Source organism: Metopolophium dirhodum, chromosome 8 (genome assembly GCF_019925205.1).
Source record: "Metopolophium dirhodum isolate CAU chromosome 8, ASM1992520v1, whole genome shotgun sequence".
Lineage (NCBI taxonomy): Eukaryota > Metazoa > Arthropoda > Insecta > Hemiptera > Aphididae > Metopolophium > Metopolophium dirhodum.
Window position 1 is genome coordinate 18,020,543 of NC_083567.1, and position 20,394 is coordinate 18,040,936.

The window sequence follows — 20,394 nt, forward strand, 5'->3', positions numbered from 1 at the left end:
AAATTAACACCTTTACTTTCGCAGTTAATATAAATAAATGTATGTTATCTCTCTTCCAAAATTCAACAAATTGTTAGTTATTAAGTTTCAAGCATTTGTTTACTTATGGGTACCATACATTTTAACTATAAGGAACAGCAAAAACTTGTAATATTTACTTCTTCCTAATTCTATTTACTAACCACTTAATACAACTTTCTGAAACAATTTTAGATTTAACAAATTTAGGAGTTATTTTTCGTATTTTATAAAATACAAAGTAATGTTATATCACATTTTAATAATATCTACAGTTTTCATATTTTATACTACTACTATAGTAGTACTATTATAGTATAATACCTACATTATATTTTATTTTATTTTGTACGATTTCGATAATTCGATTAACTAATACAATATTTGTCAACAGCAACGAATTGGTCGGTTCTATCTGTTAATGGGCAATTGTCCTAAGTTTATTTCAATTTTCATAAAAGCCTTTGCGGAACAATACGATCAGAAAATTATTAATTGGTTTTTAACATAAAACACGCGTTTTGAAGAAACTTTGTTCGAAGTGGAACAAAGTTTTACCCTCTTCAACAGGAAAATCGTATGAAAAAAAGATCCCTTCAAGTTATTTACGTAAACGCGCCAAATTTACTATTAAATTGTCACTCGTAAACGACTCCTAAAGATTAATTAAAGAAATAAAAAGAAAGAGAATCCTTATAAAAAAAACAATCACGACAAAATTCATGGCACAATGCTATTTTTTAAAAATGCGTTCAGCTTTTAGCTTTTAGTTGAACAATGGGATTTGTGTTTTTAATTATTTAATTCGTTCATCTTGGTTAGGACGTAAACGCGAACTGTTCTTGAGGATGTGTTAATTATATATCATATGATAATTATATTATATTGTGTTTTATGTAAGTACATAAATTTGTGTGTGTCGTGCTCACGTTATTGACTTTGAGTAAGTAAATTAATGTACATATTTACTTGAATGTAGATCAAAGATTTACCATATATTACGCCACTGAATGTTTAAAAGTTATTTTATGTTGTATCATTTTGTTCTTTCAGTCGGCTATTTAATATGTAATTATGGCGTCCAACACACCGCCTTTGTTCTTTCAAAACCGAGTAGCTGTCAATATTTATACCTAATCCTAACCAATTGATGAGTATAGGTTTTTTTTGGTTTAATTCCCTCTAGTTACACGAACTGGTCTTCCGTACTGGGTTGTTGGACACTGATATACATTTTACAGGCCCTATAAAGATAGGTACTTATATGACCTGCGTTCAAAACTGCAAACTAACTCAATGTAGAAACGTATTCATCGATTTTTACAATGTCTGAAATAGTAATAAAATAATACGTTACACTATCGCCCCACTGATAACCCTGTTCTATTGAGAGTAGTATTGAAGATCGCATGAGTAGCGAATTATGAGTTGAGCAAAACATTTGTAATATATATATAAAGGCCAAATACGACTCATTGCTATTTCTTAAAAATGATAAAACGTGTGACCAGCTTCTCAACCAGGTATTGATTTTTGGAATAGTGGTTTATTCAATGTGCTCTAGATGGGCAATAAGAAAGGATTTAAAAATTTCGCATTTTAAATAGGTATGTGTTCACACAATATTTTATTTCGGCAAACAGAAATATAATATTTTTGTGTGTAGGTATATATTGTTATACGGTTGCCATTGGTTGCAGAAAATAAAATAGTTATTAAGATTCGATATAATTTTCAATATTGTGTTATGTAAAAATAATAATAATAATAATATTTTATAGCTTATAGAACTGTCATGGAAACTATATTGTTCTTCATATAGAACATTGAATTATTTAATTTCTACATATACGTACTCGCATTATTGAACTTCAACGTGAATGGGCAAATGTTTTCAAAATCTGTGTATGTTCTGTGTGCTTTATCACGATTAACGTGACTTTGTATTATGAGTGCAATACAAACATAGCACTTCGAGTGCTGTCAATATTCACCCATCACCGTTTGTGGATATCAACAATCGTCGTAGGTTGTAGGTTTGTCAGCATACTTTACGAATTTTTTTTTTGTGTTGACATATGCTGGCGATTGTCAACATTCCCCGATCGTAGTATTTCGCCTGAACTCATTGATACATGTATATATGTAGGTGTTATATACTTTATAATATATTAAGTAGGATATCATTAAATTAATTTTGAATATTTCCGTCGAGTTGTGAATTATGGCTTGAGAAATAACAATGCAATAACGGACATACTTAAATGTTCTTAGATTTTTAGAATTCGTCTTACAGTCTGCAGTCTGATATGTTTTTATCAGGTCAATACCTTAGAGTAATATATTATACCCTATTATTGAAATGGGAAATAAAAAAAAAAACCAATAACTTTTTTAAGATTCAAGTGGTTTTGTTCCGCCAATCGAGGACGGTTAACAACAATATATATAATAGAGAAATACAATTTGTAACAATAAACCTTGATAGCTATTCTTGTTGACGTCTCTTAACATTTATCATTTTTTCATTTTGTATATTATCCCTATATACATAATGTGTATAGGAGGGTTACATGGATGTAGAAATAAACTATATACCGTTGTTATCTTCACAGTATATGATAAAACATAATCATAAAGTGTGTACACAATTCGATAGGTATCTGGTATATAGCATATAAAAATGTTATTATTGTATGAAATACGTAATATAATATTATAATATATATATAGATAAGTACATATTCTTATAAACTCATTTATATTTTAATACGTTGGCCGTCTGGGATTATCAGTGCTGCCGATGCAGGTAAAATTGTGCATCACTTGCAGTGCACAATATTTCAACCGTTCTGTATGTGACTCCGTTCAATTCATAGTTTTATAATATCAATAATATTATTGTTAACATTGACGTGTAAAATTAATGTAATTTGAATAACTTTAACAAGCCGAAGCTTTGAGTGCTATTTACTGCAACAAATTAGATCTACTTCATCGACTTGGATATATTATTATTTAAATTACAATCGCGCAACGAGTCAAGCACTGCACCGTAGATAACTTGTTTACAAACTGTAACGTATATAAAGGAAAAAGCTCTCGAGTAGTTCTTGGATGATGTACACGAAACTTTAAAATATGCAAAACAAATAGTTGGATAGTAATGTATTTTTGTTATAGACCATACAATTTATCAATGTTGTGAGTTTGTAACCAGCCGTTAGGGTTACCACTGTATATATCATAATAAAAAAAAATATATATCTGGTATATTAAATCAATAATTTATTCGGATTTTGGTTAATCAGGGTGTTGTGCGTCACTATCAATACCGTGTGGATGTTCAATTTAGTTTTGCTCAGTGTTTTATCCAGCATAACATTGTGTGGTTTACGCATTGGGTACATTTTATTAACGGTCAACATTTTTAATGTTCTATATGCATATATATAAGTAAATCATATACCTATACTAATATTTATTATGCGATTGAATTTAATACAACATTGAATTTCGTCATAATATAATTGAATATATTATATAGGTACTATACTAATTACTATGTCTTTTAATTTCTAAAAATTCTGCTAATTTCTAGTTGATCAGTGTTCTTCATGATTAGACTATAAGAACTTTGTTTTATTTTGTATGAACATATTTTGTTGTGGTAAACGCTATTATAATAGGTATGTTTATTATATACGTATTTAATTTAAAACAAAATTATTTCGATTAAAAACTTTAACTTAATATAATAAACGTGTAATATATGGAGGCATACATTGACCAATCATCAAAGGGTAAATATTTGTACTGTCCGTCACAAACATTAGCGTTTCAATAGCGTTTAGGTATGTTTAATCAATCAGGAAATCAAATACCTTATAGTATAGCCTTGGTTCAATACAATTATATTAATATTATTATTATTTTTTTATGTATAATATATATTTATACCGTGGCGTAGAAAATGAATCACTCACTTCTGATTTGATTTATGTTACGTCTGCGATTTTTTATTGGGGGGTGGGGGACTTATTCGCTCGATGATATCATGCTGCATCTGTATTTTCATTTACGAAAACCATTTTAATTTATTCGGAATTCATTAGCGAATACCGTACTCGCATGTCTCCAATAACGGAGCTGTAACAGTATATGCAAGAGAAAAAAATACAATTGTGTTTTCATTTCATATTTATTTTTTTTTCCTAAATGATTCCGTATTCATAAACATTTTTTTTTAAAAAACGAAGTGCAAACAAAGAGCCTTTTATCTTTATTCAAAATACGGCTTTGTATCACTGCCTTGTTTCATCAACGTGCTTGTCACTATTGAAAATAATTTGTATTTTAAGTTCACGTTGCATGCATATTATGACACTCCATACTCATTGCAAATACAACGACCCCATTTAAAATCTGTTAAACTCGAAAACATTGTACTGCTTACGAAATGTTCACATTGCGCTGCATAGATAAATTAAAGTTATTGTTTTTTCTTTGTAAAAATGGAGCTTGCGAGGTTTACATAATAATTAAAAGTATCCTTTATCATACTATAAAAATCATTACTGTATGTTTATAATATTAAGGATCGGTTCTGTTGACCATACAATTTGTATTATGTTGTATGATAAATTCAAAATATTTGTATTACATTGTTATTATTATTATTATTATTATTATTACTATTGTCAGTTCTTTGTTAAATTGTATCACAAAGAAAAATTTCTTTTTCCATAGTACTCGCAATGTTGTTATGGTTTTGAAGAAGATCAATGCTTACCGAGACGAATAAATTCTCAGATAATGATATTTTTTTGAAATGATTTTCTTACTGCAGTGTTGATTTGTATATTATTGTATTTTTCTCTTTAAACTCTGTCAGACCAATGGTTAGTTTACTTAAAGAACATTTTGTGTTTTAAATTTAATAACTGGTAATTGTTATTCAACCTAATGAAAAGTTCGATTTCTGATGAAAAAAATCTGGAAAAATACAGTAAAAACCTAACTATAATAATTTGAAAGCATTTAATTTTCTAATGAGAAACATAAATTGTGAGTGGTCATCGTTATGTCTCGTTTATTTATAAATGGACTTTGAAAATACCTTTTCGGTCTCCTCAAATATTATAATATCTCAATATTCGCAGAAGCTTCTTAATCGATCATATAGGTACCTACTTAATGACTTGTTCAATTAAAATGGAATTTAACGTCACGGTGACACAACTCTTTTCACTGTTAACTCACGGCCACCCAAATGATCCGAAGCTTTTCGTAGGTACCTTTTACCAATCTTCTAATTGTTTGATTTGAACAATGACACAAAGCGTATATTATATTCATCATACGCGCTATTATATTAATATTACACTATATAAACATAATTATGGTGTTTAATTTACTGAAACCCTCAATATGATGCCGTATTGAATTTTTATGAAGATTTTTTATTTATTTTTCTACAAAACGTATACATTTATATTTGCTCAATAGTGAATAAATATCGATCGCACTATATGGTGTGACGTTCTACAACGCGATGTATAATATTTTCGGGGATCCTGCGGTGTTTAAACCATTTTATTTATTTATTATTTTATTTTTTTTTGTTTAAGTCATGTAAAGTTTCCATATCTGTTTACAATGCTGGAAAAAATTCCAAACTCTGTAGGGTATACCGTATACGCAATGCGAGCGAACGTGTTATGTACATAATATATATATTGTTTACATAATATATATATATATATATATGAACCTATAAAATTAAATAATTACATTTTTACATTTGGTTTTTATCGCGCAGACAAAACATGATTGATTTGAATTACTCTTTCGGTAGGAAATTCGATTAAAGTTAAAATAAAAAAATAATAAATGTTTATTCGAGGTTATACATTTTGTATGCGTAAGCTATCTACCGTCGAAATCGTTGGTGTTATATAAACTATACGTACCTACTACATAAATAGGTCCATATAATATTAAATATTTAATCGTATCTATAATATAACACCGAGCAAAAATTGTACACGTTATATACATAGGTAAGACATTATATTATTCTGTGAGGTAAATTTGAAAAAAATAAATGAAAAATGAAACACTACCTACGAGTGAAGACAAAAATCAATACGATCACAATATTTGAATATCCACTATATTTTGTCTTAATTATTACATTGCGAGAATAAAAACTCAGACATCTCGGAATGAAACCAATTACGAAGATACAAATTTACATTTAAAAATTTGAATATTAATTACACTTTATTAGTTTACGTGCCATATTGTGTACCCTACCTACGCTAATTTCAAATGTTCTACCCTATACCCGCGTGGTACTTGTTTACGTTTGATATACTTTACCTATGTTATAACAACAGTTTTGGACTTTGTAGAACGTTACGGGATAATGGACGTGCATACTTTTATTTGCTTAGTTATTTCCAGTTATCCTACAACAATAAAAATAACCGACCGTACACAATAATATAGGTAGGTAGATGTATTTATACATATGTACAAAAAACAACGCGTACATGCATAATATATAGAAGTTAAAATGTGTACTCTCGCGTACAAACACTACTGCTCAATATATATGCATTATTCACAACAATATATTATAACTATATACTAGAACTATACTTAACCTAAATTATCATTAGTTAAAAAAAAAAAAAACCAGAATAATTATTTCACTCTGGAACGCAATTATGTCTGTACCGTATATATGTATATGTATGTATAATGTATATATATATATATATATATATATATATATATACATTATAACAGTATAATATGTATATAAAACCGAACGGTTGACGCATGCCCTTACTGTGCTTAAACCCCCCTTCCAACAAAAAAAGTGGTAAAAAAGAAAACTTTTTTCGTGCATGCGTCTTATTAAAAACGCATATAAGAGTACCCAAGAGTACCGGCGATACCTTAATATGTCGTGTGTGACGTCGTAGATACCAGATCCTATATGGATATTAAGATACCGCGGACGTGCATAATATTATATAGGTACATATCATATACTTTACAAATTTAGCGAGTTTACGGGTCTAAGTGAAAAGTTTTAATCGGCGTGCTGCATACGCGGGTGTTTGATGACGTGTACCCTATACATACATCTCCGCCGCCGAAATGCTCTCGAAAACAATTATTCAAAATCACGCCCGTTAAACAGGGACAGGTGTTGTTTTAATCGGATGTGCGGATTTCTGAACAAGTCGCGTTCCTCCGGAAAGGACCGCCACCGGATGCAGATCATATTATTTAAATGAGAAAAGGTTGCCGTGCAAAAGTTCACACATTTCCATATACGAGTTCCAGAGTGTGAGTTTGTGTGTGCTTGTGTGTGTGTGAGCGTGTATGCGTGTGTGAGCGTGTGTATACTTTTAAGCCTTGGCCAGTATTTTGTATATTTTTTTTGCTTATACGAGCACAAAGCTCGAAATTAATATTTTTTCACCCTAACTTCCACCGCTTGCTTTTTCTTTCCCTCTCTACCGCCCTTTTTACAAAAAATAAAAAATAATATATATATTATGCATATATACATATATATATATTTATATTGAACTATAAAAAAAAACCTGTGCGCATATATATTGTTATTTACATATTGAGCAAAACGACCGTAGAACGGCGGGAGAAATATTGAAAACAGTAATCGACCGAAACCCTCACATGAATTTGTATGAATAAAAACGTAAAGATAAAAATGAATAGATGTTTCTTCAAATATGTATATATTATATCATCCAGTCTCCTTCAAAAATCCTACATTACATTTGTATAACGTCTTCGTCGTGCATTCGTGTGCGCGTGCGAGTGTGCGTGTGTGTGTGTGGGTGTGTATATACGTGGTGAGCGCTAAGGGTATATGCGGGCGCGTTCCACTCGCACAAAAGCTACTCTATATACGACGACGTTCCCATTTCGTTGATTAAACCTTCCCGGAAAAATGTCTTACTATATTATTATTATTTACGGCACGCGTGCTCTTAAGTAGCATCCGACGCAGACCAATTTATTTATTTAAAAAAAAAAAATATATTAATATAACATATAAAATCCGTATATATACTATATAGTAACACCTAGGTGTACCTATGATGTATTTTATATAAATTCAATTATAATTTGGTTGTCACGTTTCGTTTTTCAGGCCGAGATATGGAGCGTTTTCATTGCTATCCTCAGGAAATCCGTTAGAAATCTGCAAGCGTGCACCGACGTCGGACTAATTGAGCTGGTCGTAAACAGACTAGCGCGTGCCGACACCGTCGTAGCAGGTAATAATAATGTTCAACGATAAATAACGCGAATATTGATGTTTGAGTGAGTAGCTATATAATAACATATATATTATATAGTACCTAGGTACAAGACGTGTCGTCGTTTGGTTCGCAATATAAACAGAATATTTTATTGACGGCCGATCGTGTGCCATTATTGCTCGTCAAGATTTAAAAAAATATATTTAGTATTGTAATATAATATGCCTATTTTTTTTATATATATTTTTTTTATAGTGCACTATAATGGAGTTACAGTGTTTTTGATTTATTAATATTACATATTTTGTCTGTTTTTATTTTTATATATTTTTTTTTATATATTTGACCGTATAATATATATTATAAAATGTCCATGTAACAAAATAATCCGTTTTTAAATAATGGTTGTTTTAAATAATACAAATTTAACATCGAAACGGTTATACAATTTCAAATTTTAGTTCAAAGTGGACAATAATATAATTACTTCGAATCCAATATAAAAATAATATACATAATATATAGGACAATAGGTAATATAAATTATGAATATTTTATAATTTTTGCTTTTTAATTTGTAAATTGTAATTTCCCCTCAGTATTCACAAAAAATAACGAATCATTACGGTTATGTATTTTGTATTAATTTTGAAATAATGTATTCTTGTTCGCTGCAGGACCTTAAATTGACGAAAAACCATTCGTATTTAAGATAACAACTTTGTCGCCAGCACTCCATTTGTTCGTACAATATTATATTTCTGAATAATATTAAAAACACCAAATTTTACAAAGGGCTTACAAAGAGTGTAAACTTAATGAATGATTCGCCAGAAGCATAATACACTCGTTACGTATGCCGCCGACCGAATGACAATACATTTTGAATAATATATTTTACTCATTACGCCAAAACCGTTATTATTTCACATATTAGGCACAACGAGTTCATATTTTTTTCACGGAAAAAAAACAATAATCTTTTTCAGTATAAATGACGTTCTAGGCTAGCCAAATATTTTCATTTTTCAATTACAGGTACACATTTGCCTAAACTTTATAGGTCCTTACATTAGTTCTCGGATGTGCTTTTATGAAACGATTATGGTAACATTTTGATGTGTAAACGTAATAAACAAATATAACTGTCGGCGTGCGCGTGGCTACGCGTTATTCGTGTATATGTATTTATTTTATTTACTCGAATTATCAAATTTCGTCCAAATTAGAAAAATAACATCAATCGAATCCCCGCCCCGTACTCTAAATATAATATTTATTCCTTTAGCCTTCATAAATATTTATTTAACGTTTGTGTTTATCCATCGATTTTTCCACGTTAAAATAACGTTATTAAATCAAACAAGCGACGAAGGTGAAACGCGGTACGCGTATCGGTACCGATTCCTATATGAATACCTACCGGTTTTCGTTGTATGCATACCATGGTACCAACAATTTTTCAAAACGCTGAGCAAATATTTTTGTTCGCGTTTATAGTTGTTATGCATATTATATTATTCGTATCCGTAAATCGCTCATACGACATGTCTCCGTCGTGTATTTTGTCATAATGCATATAGTTAATCAATCAATCGTCTAATTATAATATGTAGGTAGGTACGAGTACCTACAAATCGCATCAAAGCCGTTATTGTCTTACGGGAATTCCGGTTTAATGCTCGCTGCGTCTTATAATATATGTAGGCCGTAGGGGGTTAGGTACACATGATGTGCTGTACAGCTTTGGCACTCGCATATATACTGCATTATAATAATGTTGTGTACAACAATAATCCACTCAGTCGAATGTGTAAAATGTACTAATATTAAGGTACCTGTGACGGATATCATTTGTTCTCCTCGATCGTCCGATTTGAAATAATATAATTATATAATTACTATAATATACAAGTATAATATAATATAGTATATCTAGGGCGTATATAGTACATATTATGCATAATATTTAATAGTATATACGCATCAACGGTTCTCAAACTTTAGAAGTGGACCTCGATAAAAAAAAAAACTGTCAAACCGTGGACCCTTTTTCCAATTTTCTTTCAAAAGTGTTTTTTTTTTATTACGTTTACATTTTTAACAATAGATCTCATGTTTATAAAGATTACAGAGGAAACATACCTCATAGGTACACAAGTAAAAAAAATTGCAATAACTCAAGTATAAAATAATCGCATATACTTTTGAACTTATACCCAAGAATTTCATTATTGTACAGCAGTACAGGTAGGTATATAATTGTTATGACGTCTTCATAGCTGAGACCACTGATAGCGCCGTGGGCTCCCAGCGGAGTGCGTAATCCAAATGGGCCGAGGACCACAGTTTAAGAACCACTGAGTCACTAAACACGATTTGTAAATTGTCCCATTGGCCGACTCCGCTGCAGGGTTTCACGACTTGATCCGACTCAGTAGTAACCAGTCATCGACCACCAATAACCTCTGGTTTCCAAATTATCACATCCTAATACCTACCCATAATAATAATATATCAAAACTGTTTTTTCTGTTCACTTACACAAACCTCTAATTTTAGTTAGCGATGCGTGAATCCATAAAATGAGTGAACGATGAAAGAAAATTTTTATTTAATCTCGTGGAAATAAACCTCGTGCAACGACAAAGATGTTTTCAAGGCCATTACATGTCTTTTTACCCTTACTATAAAATTTGTAAACGTAAAAATAGAAGGAAAAAAGTGTGTTTTTATCAAAAATTGTTTTTTATATTTATTTAACCAAATGCGTGATTTTAACAATGGGCATTGAAAGTACAAAATATATTTGACCAAATATGGATTTTTATAGGAATTTGGGTTCTTTCCTTTATTATGAGTTACCTATTTTCATTTTACTGATGTAAAATAATATAATAAATATCGAGTAAATCGCAATAATTATAACTATTTTTTTATTTTACATATACCTATTATAGTAATTATTTTTAACCATAAAAAAAGAAATATTAGCCCATCAGTTTTTCATTAATTTGTTTTTTACTTTCGGCAATACTATAATATATACTATATATATATTATATTATTATGTTTAAGTTCTGTTTTTAGGATATAGATGTTTAAGTGTATAGGCTGTATCTTTCTTGTCGGTCATCGTTCCTTAATTTAATTAGTGCTTAAATACTGCATCCACGTCACTTTAAGGAAATTTAAATTCAATTCATTCATATCGATTTTAAATGTAGGAATTATAGTTATTTAATAAAAAAGTTATTGCAATAAATACAAACGTATATTATGCACCTTTAGTAATACAGGCTGTAGATCCCAACGAAAGGTCTCTTATTCATACGCCCCATCTACTCCACCGTTCGTATTCGTTCATATTATTATTTTGCCATTCTCTCGGCGACAATTTCATTGGAATTTGTAACAGCGAACTCAATGACTGTGCGTATTCCGCGCACATATAATATAATCTTTTTATAAAAATCTTATCTTGTAATCTGATCGTCTGCAGCTGTAGTGCGACACAACGATCGTTTAACTTCCGAACGACTGACCGAATGAGGTCATATTTCTGCAACATATTTGTATTGTCGACACGATAGTCCACAGGTACCTAAGAAAAAAAACCCAATTCTTAAGAATCATTTAATGGATGGTTATAATATATTAGTTTGTATCGTAGCGTACCGTCTTCTCGCGCGTACTTGGACATCGCGCGTCTATGGTGCATGCACTTACCTAATATCATGTGAAACTCGCTATGGGTGTGGAACATTTGCTAATAGCTCTATGTCGTGCATTCTATAGCGTTCGTTCTATGACGTCGCACATCGGTGCTGGTATACAAATGAATGTTTGTTTGTTTGTTTGTTTTGTTTGTTTGTTCGTTCTTTATGGACACAAAAACTACTGGACCGTTTTCGCTAAAAGTTATGTCAATAGATTCATCGAGACTCGAGGTGGGTTTGTATGGCTTAGTTTTTCAACCCACGTATATAGGTTGCTATAGGATGGCACACACATCGTGTTTTGTATCAGGTCATGAAAATCGAATATGTTTTTCATTTATATAAAGGCAGGGAAGTCATTGGTGGATAATAAAATGGTTAATATGATTGGATATAATTTTCTGTATTGAATTATATTTTGTCATTTAGGCTAATTGAGTTACTCTATACGTTTAAATTTAAAATCGAGTAACAGCTGCTGACTGCTATTATTTGTTTGGTTGATGTAGGTACATATATAATATACTAAAAAATACTCGACCAAATTTGACGAAAACCAATAATTGAGAATATTTCAACTAAAGCAAAACGGGTAACGATAGATAGTTATTTGAATTACATAAATAATTTTAACAGTTTAATATAAATAATATTTTCTTAAATTTAACAAATGCCTACAAATTAGGGGTTTTAAAGTATATTTATGATACAAGTTATTAGTTAAACCAAACGTCATTTTTATTTTCGGATAATTTCTATATAAAAAATGTATAACCCTAACCTGGGTTGAAAACCCCTTAAACCGCCTCCCCTCCGTAACTATGCCACTGAAGGATCTATATGCCCTCGGTCAACATCGAGGACTCAGATATGTACAGTATCACCAGGTTTGGCTGGAATAAACTGTCATCTAGATAATCCTAGAATTCTATCAGCTTGTTACTTTTTGTGCCTGCTATATTTTTAATCGTTAGGTTTTTAACATTAGGTTAGGTTAGTTACTAGTATATACTAGCTTATTGTTTATGCCTATACTAGCTAATAATCTCACAAACCTATCTCTAACCTCCAGATAAACATTGGTAAGCAACAATACTGATAATTATCATAATGATTTATTATGAAAATCAAAGCTACTAATTCTAACATTCACCGGTGACTCAGTGACTGTTTGTATATTTTAAATATTCATTCAACATTTTTACATTCGCCAAAAATAGCAGATAATGTCAACATTAACCTTAAGGCATCCGGTGCCGATGTCATTTCGTCCTCAAAAATACACTCTGCGGGAATAACGATACCGCCTTGTAAAATCAACCAAATCTCATAATTTTTTTTTTAATTGCTAGAGGGAAATATTCTACAGCCCGCATTGATCTATTTTTCAATATTTTATTCTCAAACTTTATAATATGTCTAAAAAATACAAGATAAAAAGCATTTTTTTACAATTTTTTTCATACAATTATTTGAAATAAAATACAAAATCAGAGATCGATGCTGCGGGCTGTAGGAAGTCTTCTTCTTTAAGATTAAAAAATAGTCATCAAAATCCGATAACTCTACAAAGCTTGAGAGTTATTCCCGTAAAGTCATTTTTGTCGATATAATACACCCTATCAACCCACCTAAATAGGTATCGGGTAGTAAATTAGTGGAAAATCTTATAATTAAGGTGGCAACTAAAATATAAAATTTAATTTTCAAATTATATAGAATTGTGAAAAATTTGAAAAACTGGCACCGGGACTATTAACATATACGATATAAATCAATAATAATATATACTACGAGGAGAAAGATCACCGTAAAGTGGTAGAACCCAATGCGTAACATTTATTGTTTAATGAAGAAAGGTTTTATATAAATTGTCGTTGACTCATTTGACCACTATTATAGTGGTTTGTATACACTGTATATATGGATCATTAATTATATCATTAGTTGTAATGGACGGTTCCGTGATAATACTTGACTATAAGGTATACTATAAGGTACTATACGGTGACCTTGATGCTTTACATCTAATTTATCACTACAATTACCCTTGTGTAGTTTAACATCCTAAGTAAGGGCTTTAAACACTTTTTTGTTAAATTGAATATTAATAACGAGCTAACGACACAACACACGTTAGGTTGTGTTGGTTTGGTTGTTTATAATTTATATCATTCAAAATGTATTTTAACCTGGAGTGCTTTGGGAAAATTGGGACAAATTAACAAGAAACCAACGTGTACTTTTTATACATTAGTGTTGACTAGAATGTTAATTTAGTATAGTCATAACAACAATATTTCATTAAAACCAATTAATATTTGACATTAAATGGCTTTCTAACGTATATTATAATGTCCTATTCATCCAGTTATGCGTCCACACTTAATTAATCGAATTTTAGAATAAATAATATATGTTTAATGTTTATATTATATAATACAGTGTCACTTATATACTTACTGATTAACTGCTTAACAAAATGAAATGCTTAGTTTTAAAACTTATCAATCTTGTCAAACTCTCGATAATCATTTAATAATACATGGTAGACATGATCATGTTTTTAATGGATGTTGTAAATTTGCCGCTTATTAAGCCCAATGTAAACCTATATTTATTCTATAGTTTGGATAGACATATGTTTAATGAATAATGATACTTCACGGTTGTATTGCAGTACATCAATTATGTATATAAATTATTACATTTATCGTTATCATAGCAATTTCAAAATATAAAGAACATAGGCATAATTATTTTTTATAAACATTTCCAAAAAGTTCAAATTTTGACAAAGGCACGAAAAATTGCAAATAATTTTATACCTAGGTAGTTAGAAATTTATAAAATGTTCAAGAAATTATTTATATAGCTATGAATTGAAAATATAAAACAGGGTTTCTCATAACTAGTCCATACAATAACCATAAAATCTAAAAAAATATATAAGCTCGGTGTTTTTTTATAGATATTTTAAGGTTAAATTTACACGAAATTAGATATTTAAACGAAGAATAACGACTACAGTTATTTTGTAGTAATTTAAAAATATTATCCGTGGGTAGGTATACTTTAATAATTTAAAGGATATTATATAAGTTATTATAATTCATAATATACACAGTTACATTTCCAATACATTAGGATTAGTTTTAAGTTATTGCCTGTTATTTATAAATACCACGAACCACGAACCTATTTTACACTGTCTACGGTAAGGTGATATTTTTAAAAAGTTAATAACAATAATATACTTATGATATACCTAAAACATTTATAATATAATAAATGCATTGTTTTTGGCAAAAGTAAAATTAACCTACCGTAATACTTATAGTAAAATAAATTAGTTTAATAGCAATATCAAAAAACATCAAGAAATAATATACTTCTTATACAATGGCGTATATCATAATGAATTTAAATCGAACACACCCATAACAGTGACCCACTTGACACCTACTGTATATCACTAAGTATATAGTATGGTGCCCAATTGCCCACCGTTTTGTTGTCGAGTCAATGTATAACTTATGATTTCAAATAAAAACTTGATAAAGACATTTTACTTTAATAACCACATTAAAACATGTGTAAGCTAGGTTCTGTTTAACGTTAACTATAGGTACCTATTTTGTTTTACATTTTTTAATGTCGAGAAATCAATAAGTCAATACAAAATGATAGAGATTGCTCTTGTATTTCACACTTCCTATAATAATTTTTTATAATTTATCTATTGTTTGTTTTAGGTATTATAAAATGTTAACTTGTTATTTTTTATAAATAATTATTATATTTATTTTGATTTTTAAATATTTTCTAACCGTTTGTTTACTTATATGTTTTCAGATCTTCTGATTGATATGCTTGGAGTTCTTGCTAGTTTCAGTATAACTGTAAAAGAGTTAAAACTACTACTGGGTTCAATGAAAGCTATTAACGGAAAATGGGTAAATACAAATATATTGGTCTAATTTACGCTATAACTATAAATGTTTGGTATACATTTGAATGTAATATAATATTAATAGGTATAGTATAGTCTTGTTAAGCATTCGAATACTTGTATTTAAATACTTAAAAAATACTTTTTATTTGTATTTTTATTCTAGAATACTAAATACCTTTTTTCATTCTCGTGGTCTACTCCAAATTCCAATTACTAATAATTCGGAATGTACTATTTTAAATGTTGATTCTAAAATATTATTTTAAAATGGTTCTGACTTTTGATCATTTTTAAATAAAATTTCGCCAAAATACAAACAGATAACAGAATGACTGAACACTGAAACCCCTGTTGGCTCCTCACTCCCATATTATACCATGGCATACTGCAAGACACTGGTAACCACCACTGGTTGGATTGGCATTTATCTTGGATCTTTAAATAGTCTTTCTTCTTATCTAATGGGTGGTACTGTGGTAGTAGCTTATAATTTGTGTATACGATATTGAACCTTTTTTTTCATATTTATTTTATTTTTACAAACTGTATTAATTTTTTTACAATAAGCACAATAGATGGAGGTATACATGCGAGGGCTTGGTTTGGTTGATTAAAGAAACTATTCAATAATATTTTATTTATTCCTAAGTAATTTATTAGATATGAATAAAATACTTTAAGAAATATGTACATTGTACAGGTATTATAAGTGTTAGAATATTATAGTGACATTAACATTTTGAAAATTAATTTGATTATGTTTCATATTTGTGGTCTTGTAGATATTAATATTCTCACAATTTAATTGTGGGTAGTTGTTTAATATATTTCTCGACATTGATCTATATTATAAGTATTTTACAGTATATTATTTTGAATTTAACGCATTTGAAGTAAAGTGTAATTTCAAAGGGAGGATCTTAATAGTATTAAGCTTTAATTGAAGATTGTATATTACAAACGCTTTGACTTTTTATATAGATATTTTGCCAACCTTTCTGTCTTGTCATTTATTTAAAATATCACCCTAATCGGCTTAGCTGTTTCCCATATATTTGCAATATTGCGTGCTTTGGATACTGTCCCTTTTTGAACTATACCAAAGGCTTTTCCCAACTAAATTTTAAGTATGTTTATAATTTAGGATTTGGGTCAATTTTTAATCGGGTCATTTTTCTCTTCTTGCTTTACGTTTTATATATTCTTTGAGTTATTGAACTATTATGTAATATGATACAAATTTTTAGTTTCATACATATTTTACTTCGCATATATATGAAAATATTTACATATTTAACATTTGTATGCATTGTTATAGGTATGTTTTAAAAATGCAATTTATTATATAGGTAGGTACACGAAAAAATAAATAAATTATAATACATAGATAGGTTATATACATACTATATATTTTACATTTTTTTTACATTTTAATTTCAAATGATTTCATCCATAAACAGTTGAATAGTATGGTAGCGTACGCATTTTTAGGAAGTATGAATTTAAAATAAATAAAACATTGAATTGCTAAAAAACATTCAATTATTGCTGTATAATATTGGTAAAAAACCTCTACGCGCAGTCACTATAAAGCTGTTTCTAAAATATACCCTTATTTTTTCTATTATTTTGGCTGACGTGTGTAGCAGTAACATCTATCATAATTCATAACGTACCAATATAATTTTATCGTTTAGTCTGCGCCTAAGTAAACAACCATGACCGATATCTGTCAAACTCCATTTTTTCTTGTTTATGATACAAAACAATTTTTTTTAAATAAAAAAAAAAGAAATATACATAATGCATTATGTTGCATTGTAGGTCTATACTTTAATATTGTTAAGTTATTCTGAGAACTTGATGTTTTAATAAATCCAACCAGATCAATACAGTTATTAATTTTCATCAATGATTTTATATTGTGGAGTATCTAATAAATTTAAAATACACTCGGTTTGTTTTTATTATTATAGCTCTATAACTATTTTTTCAATATTAATAATTAATTTTATCCCGACCCCCCACCTTACATTAATTATTATTAAAACAAAAAAAACCGTGTTCAGTGTTATGTCTATAATATTGTTTTCACATTATGTTTTAGTGTGCATACACGATGTCGAGCCAATATTTATTATTTTATTATTTTTTATTTTTGGATAATAATATAAATGTTTACACTATTATTGCTTGTAACATATGTGCCTTAATATATTTACAATTGTCGATTTGTCTATACAGAAACTGCCATATAAAAAATAGTTTTTTGTGATTATTGTAATCGTGTTAAGCAATTTTTTTTATTTTGATTCAACGTTAATTTTATCTTCAATATAGTTAAGGGTATTTTTGAATATCATTATACATAAGAATACACTTTGATTGGTACAGTATAGTAGCATGCCTATACAATTTTCTAGTATCTATTTTAATTATTCAAAAAGTCTCTTATCCTGAGCACCATTTAAGGATCACTTTTTTTTGTCGTTAATATAATAACACTTCATCATAAATTATATAACCCCTTTCTTAGTTCTTTAATCTTCTATAAACATATATAATCTCATAAATTAAAACTACCATCGTCATCTTTACTATCTTGCGGAATGGGGATCATGATTCATGACACAGTCGCCTCTTAAAATATCTTCGGGATTTTATCCATTTTGGCGGTAGATGTCTTATATAGGTGGTAGCTGTGTGTTCACATTCCTAACCTTAATTAATACTTAAAATTCTTTATTCATTCCACTCGTACAGTTTTCATGTTTGCGCGTTATCATTATTTATGTGATGCATTTTTTTTATCGGTTTAATAGTTACCTACGTAATAGTTACCTACATCCACCTACAAATTATCGTTGGAATATCGTTTTACCGACATGGTTACAATCGATTTTTGTGCTATATAGTTAAGGAAGTGTCTCCTCTCAATAATTTTAAATGTTGTTCTCTCATCTACGTGTCTTACCAACGTATACGGTAAACCTATTATAATTTTTTTTATTTTTTACATTACGCAATGTATGTGCCATTGGAATAATTGGTTTGTTGTACCTATATTTGTTCGGTAAATACACACCTTATTTACACGTTGCAATTTTTAAATAAATAAACATAAAAAGGGAAGGTAAAAACTGTCCATTGATATTACAACTTACGAGTGATTTATGTACCTAGTACACAGTTTTTCTTTTATTTATCGCACATTACCATATTGAAATTTCTTTTTTACTATGACTACACTATCTTCAATACATTATCTACTACTACTATCATGATGTAATTGATGGTTAGATATTAATTATTGTTATTAGGCACCTATACCTGCTATTATTAATACAATATCATGGTAGTCACGAATAATTCCATAATCTATTGTGCCTAAGCACAGTGTGCAACTCACGTATTTGTTCCTTGACATTATGTTAAATTGTAATCCGATTATTTCCATTTGTATATTATTAATTTGTGCTGGTAAACGTAAATTAAACGTTCGGAGTAGGTTCAGAAAGAGGCTCTTTCAAAGAGCATAGAGGACTTAATTTCAAACGCAACTAGTGCGCACTTGGTCGGGTCCACGCCGTATGATTCTCCCAGATTACCTGTATAATATAACATAATGTGTGCATACAATATACATATACGGGGCAGCACGGCGACAAGATGAAATGAAAACTCCATTAGCTTGTGGTCTAATGGGTGAATTACGGGGTGTTTTTCTGGAATCGGAGGGTAGAAGACGAGAGAAAATGATATTGGTGCTTGTCTGTATAATATGTACACTGAAACATATTAGATGTACAGGGTGATTCACCATGCTAGTTCACCTCCTTTTTTTCTTCAATAATGCAGTTCAAAATCTGATTTTTGAAAATATTAACTATATGTATGGCAGGTAGGTTAAGACTTAAAACCATATTTTCAAATTCTTGAGATTTTTTACTACTCAATGATAGTATCGCGTGGAGATGCCACCTTTTTTTTAAAATAAGAACCTCTTTTATACTATAAACTTATTTATTTATTTATTTATTTAGTGAATATAATTAATCGAAACACTTAATTGTGAAACAACAAATTTGATGAGTAGTTTTTGAGAACCATTTTTAATGACTGTTATATTTTGTATAAATATTTTAATAATAAAGTAAGTACTCGTTAGAATTTTGGATTAGGTACCCACATAAACATTTTCAAAAAAATGATGTACTAAATAATTTACAGTAAATAAAGGGAGTTCTCATTTGAAAAAAAAAACAGGTTTCTGTATCATCACAGGGCACTTTTTAAGTAACTTAAAAGAATCTCAAAAATTATCAAAGGTAATCTACTCATATTTAAAAATTCAAAAAAAAAAAAAAAAACAGAATTTAAATAAATGCAC

The 20,394-nt window shown here is 29.3% G+C and overlaps 1 protein-coding gene across 6 annotated transcripts in view; it reads left to right on the forward strand.

Moving 5' to 3' along the window:
- The window catches only part of LOC132950760 (neurobeachin), a 258,518-nt gene that overhangs the window by 134,664 nt on the left and 103,460 nt on the right, over positions 1-20,394 (forward strand). For all 6 annotated transcript variants that reach the window (XM_061022312.1, XM_061022314.1, XM_061022310.1 and 3 more), the window contains 2 exons: positions 8,219-8,345; positions 15,905-16,005. In XM_061022312.1, coding sequence (XP_060878295.1) covers positions 8,219-8,345; positions 15,905-16,005 — 228 coding nt within the window. The remainder of the gene's footprint in view (positions 1-8,218; positions 8,346-15,904; positions 16,006-20,394) is intronic.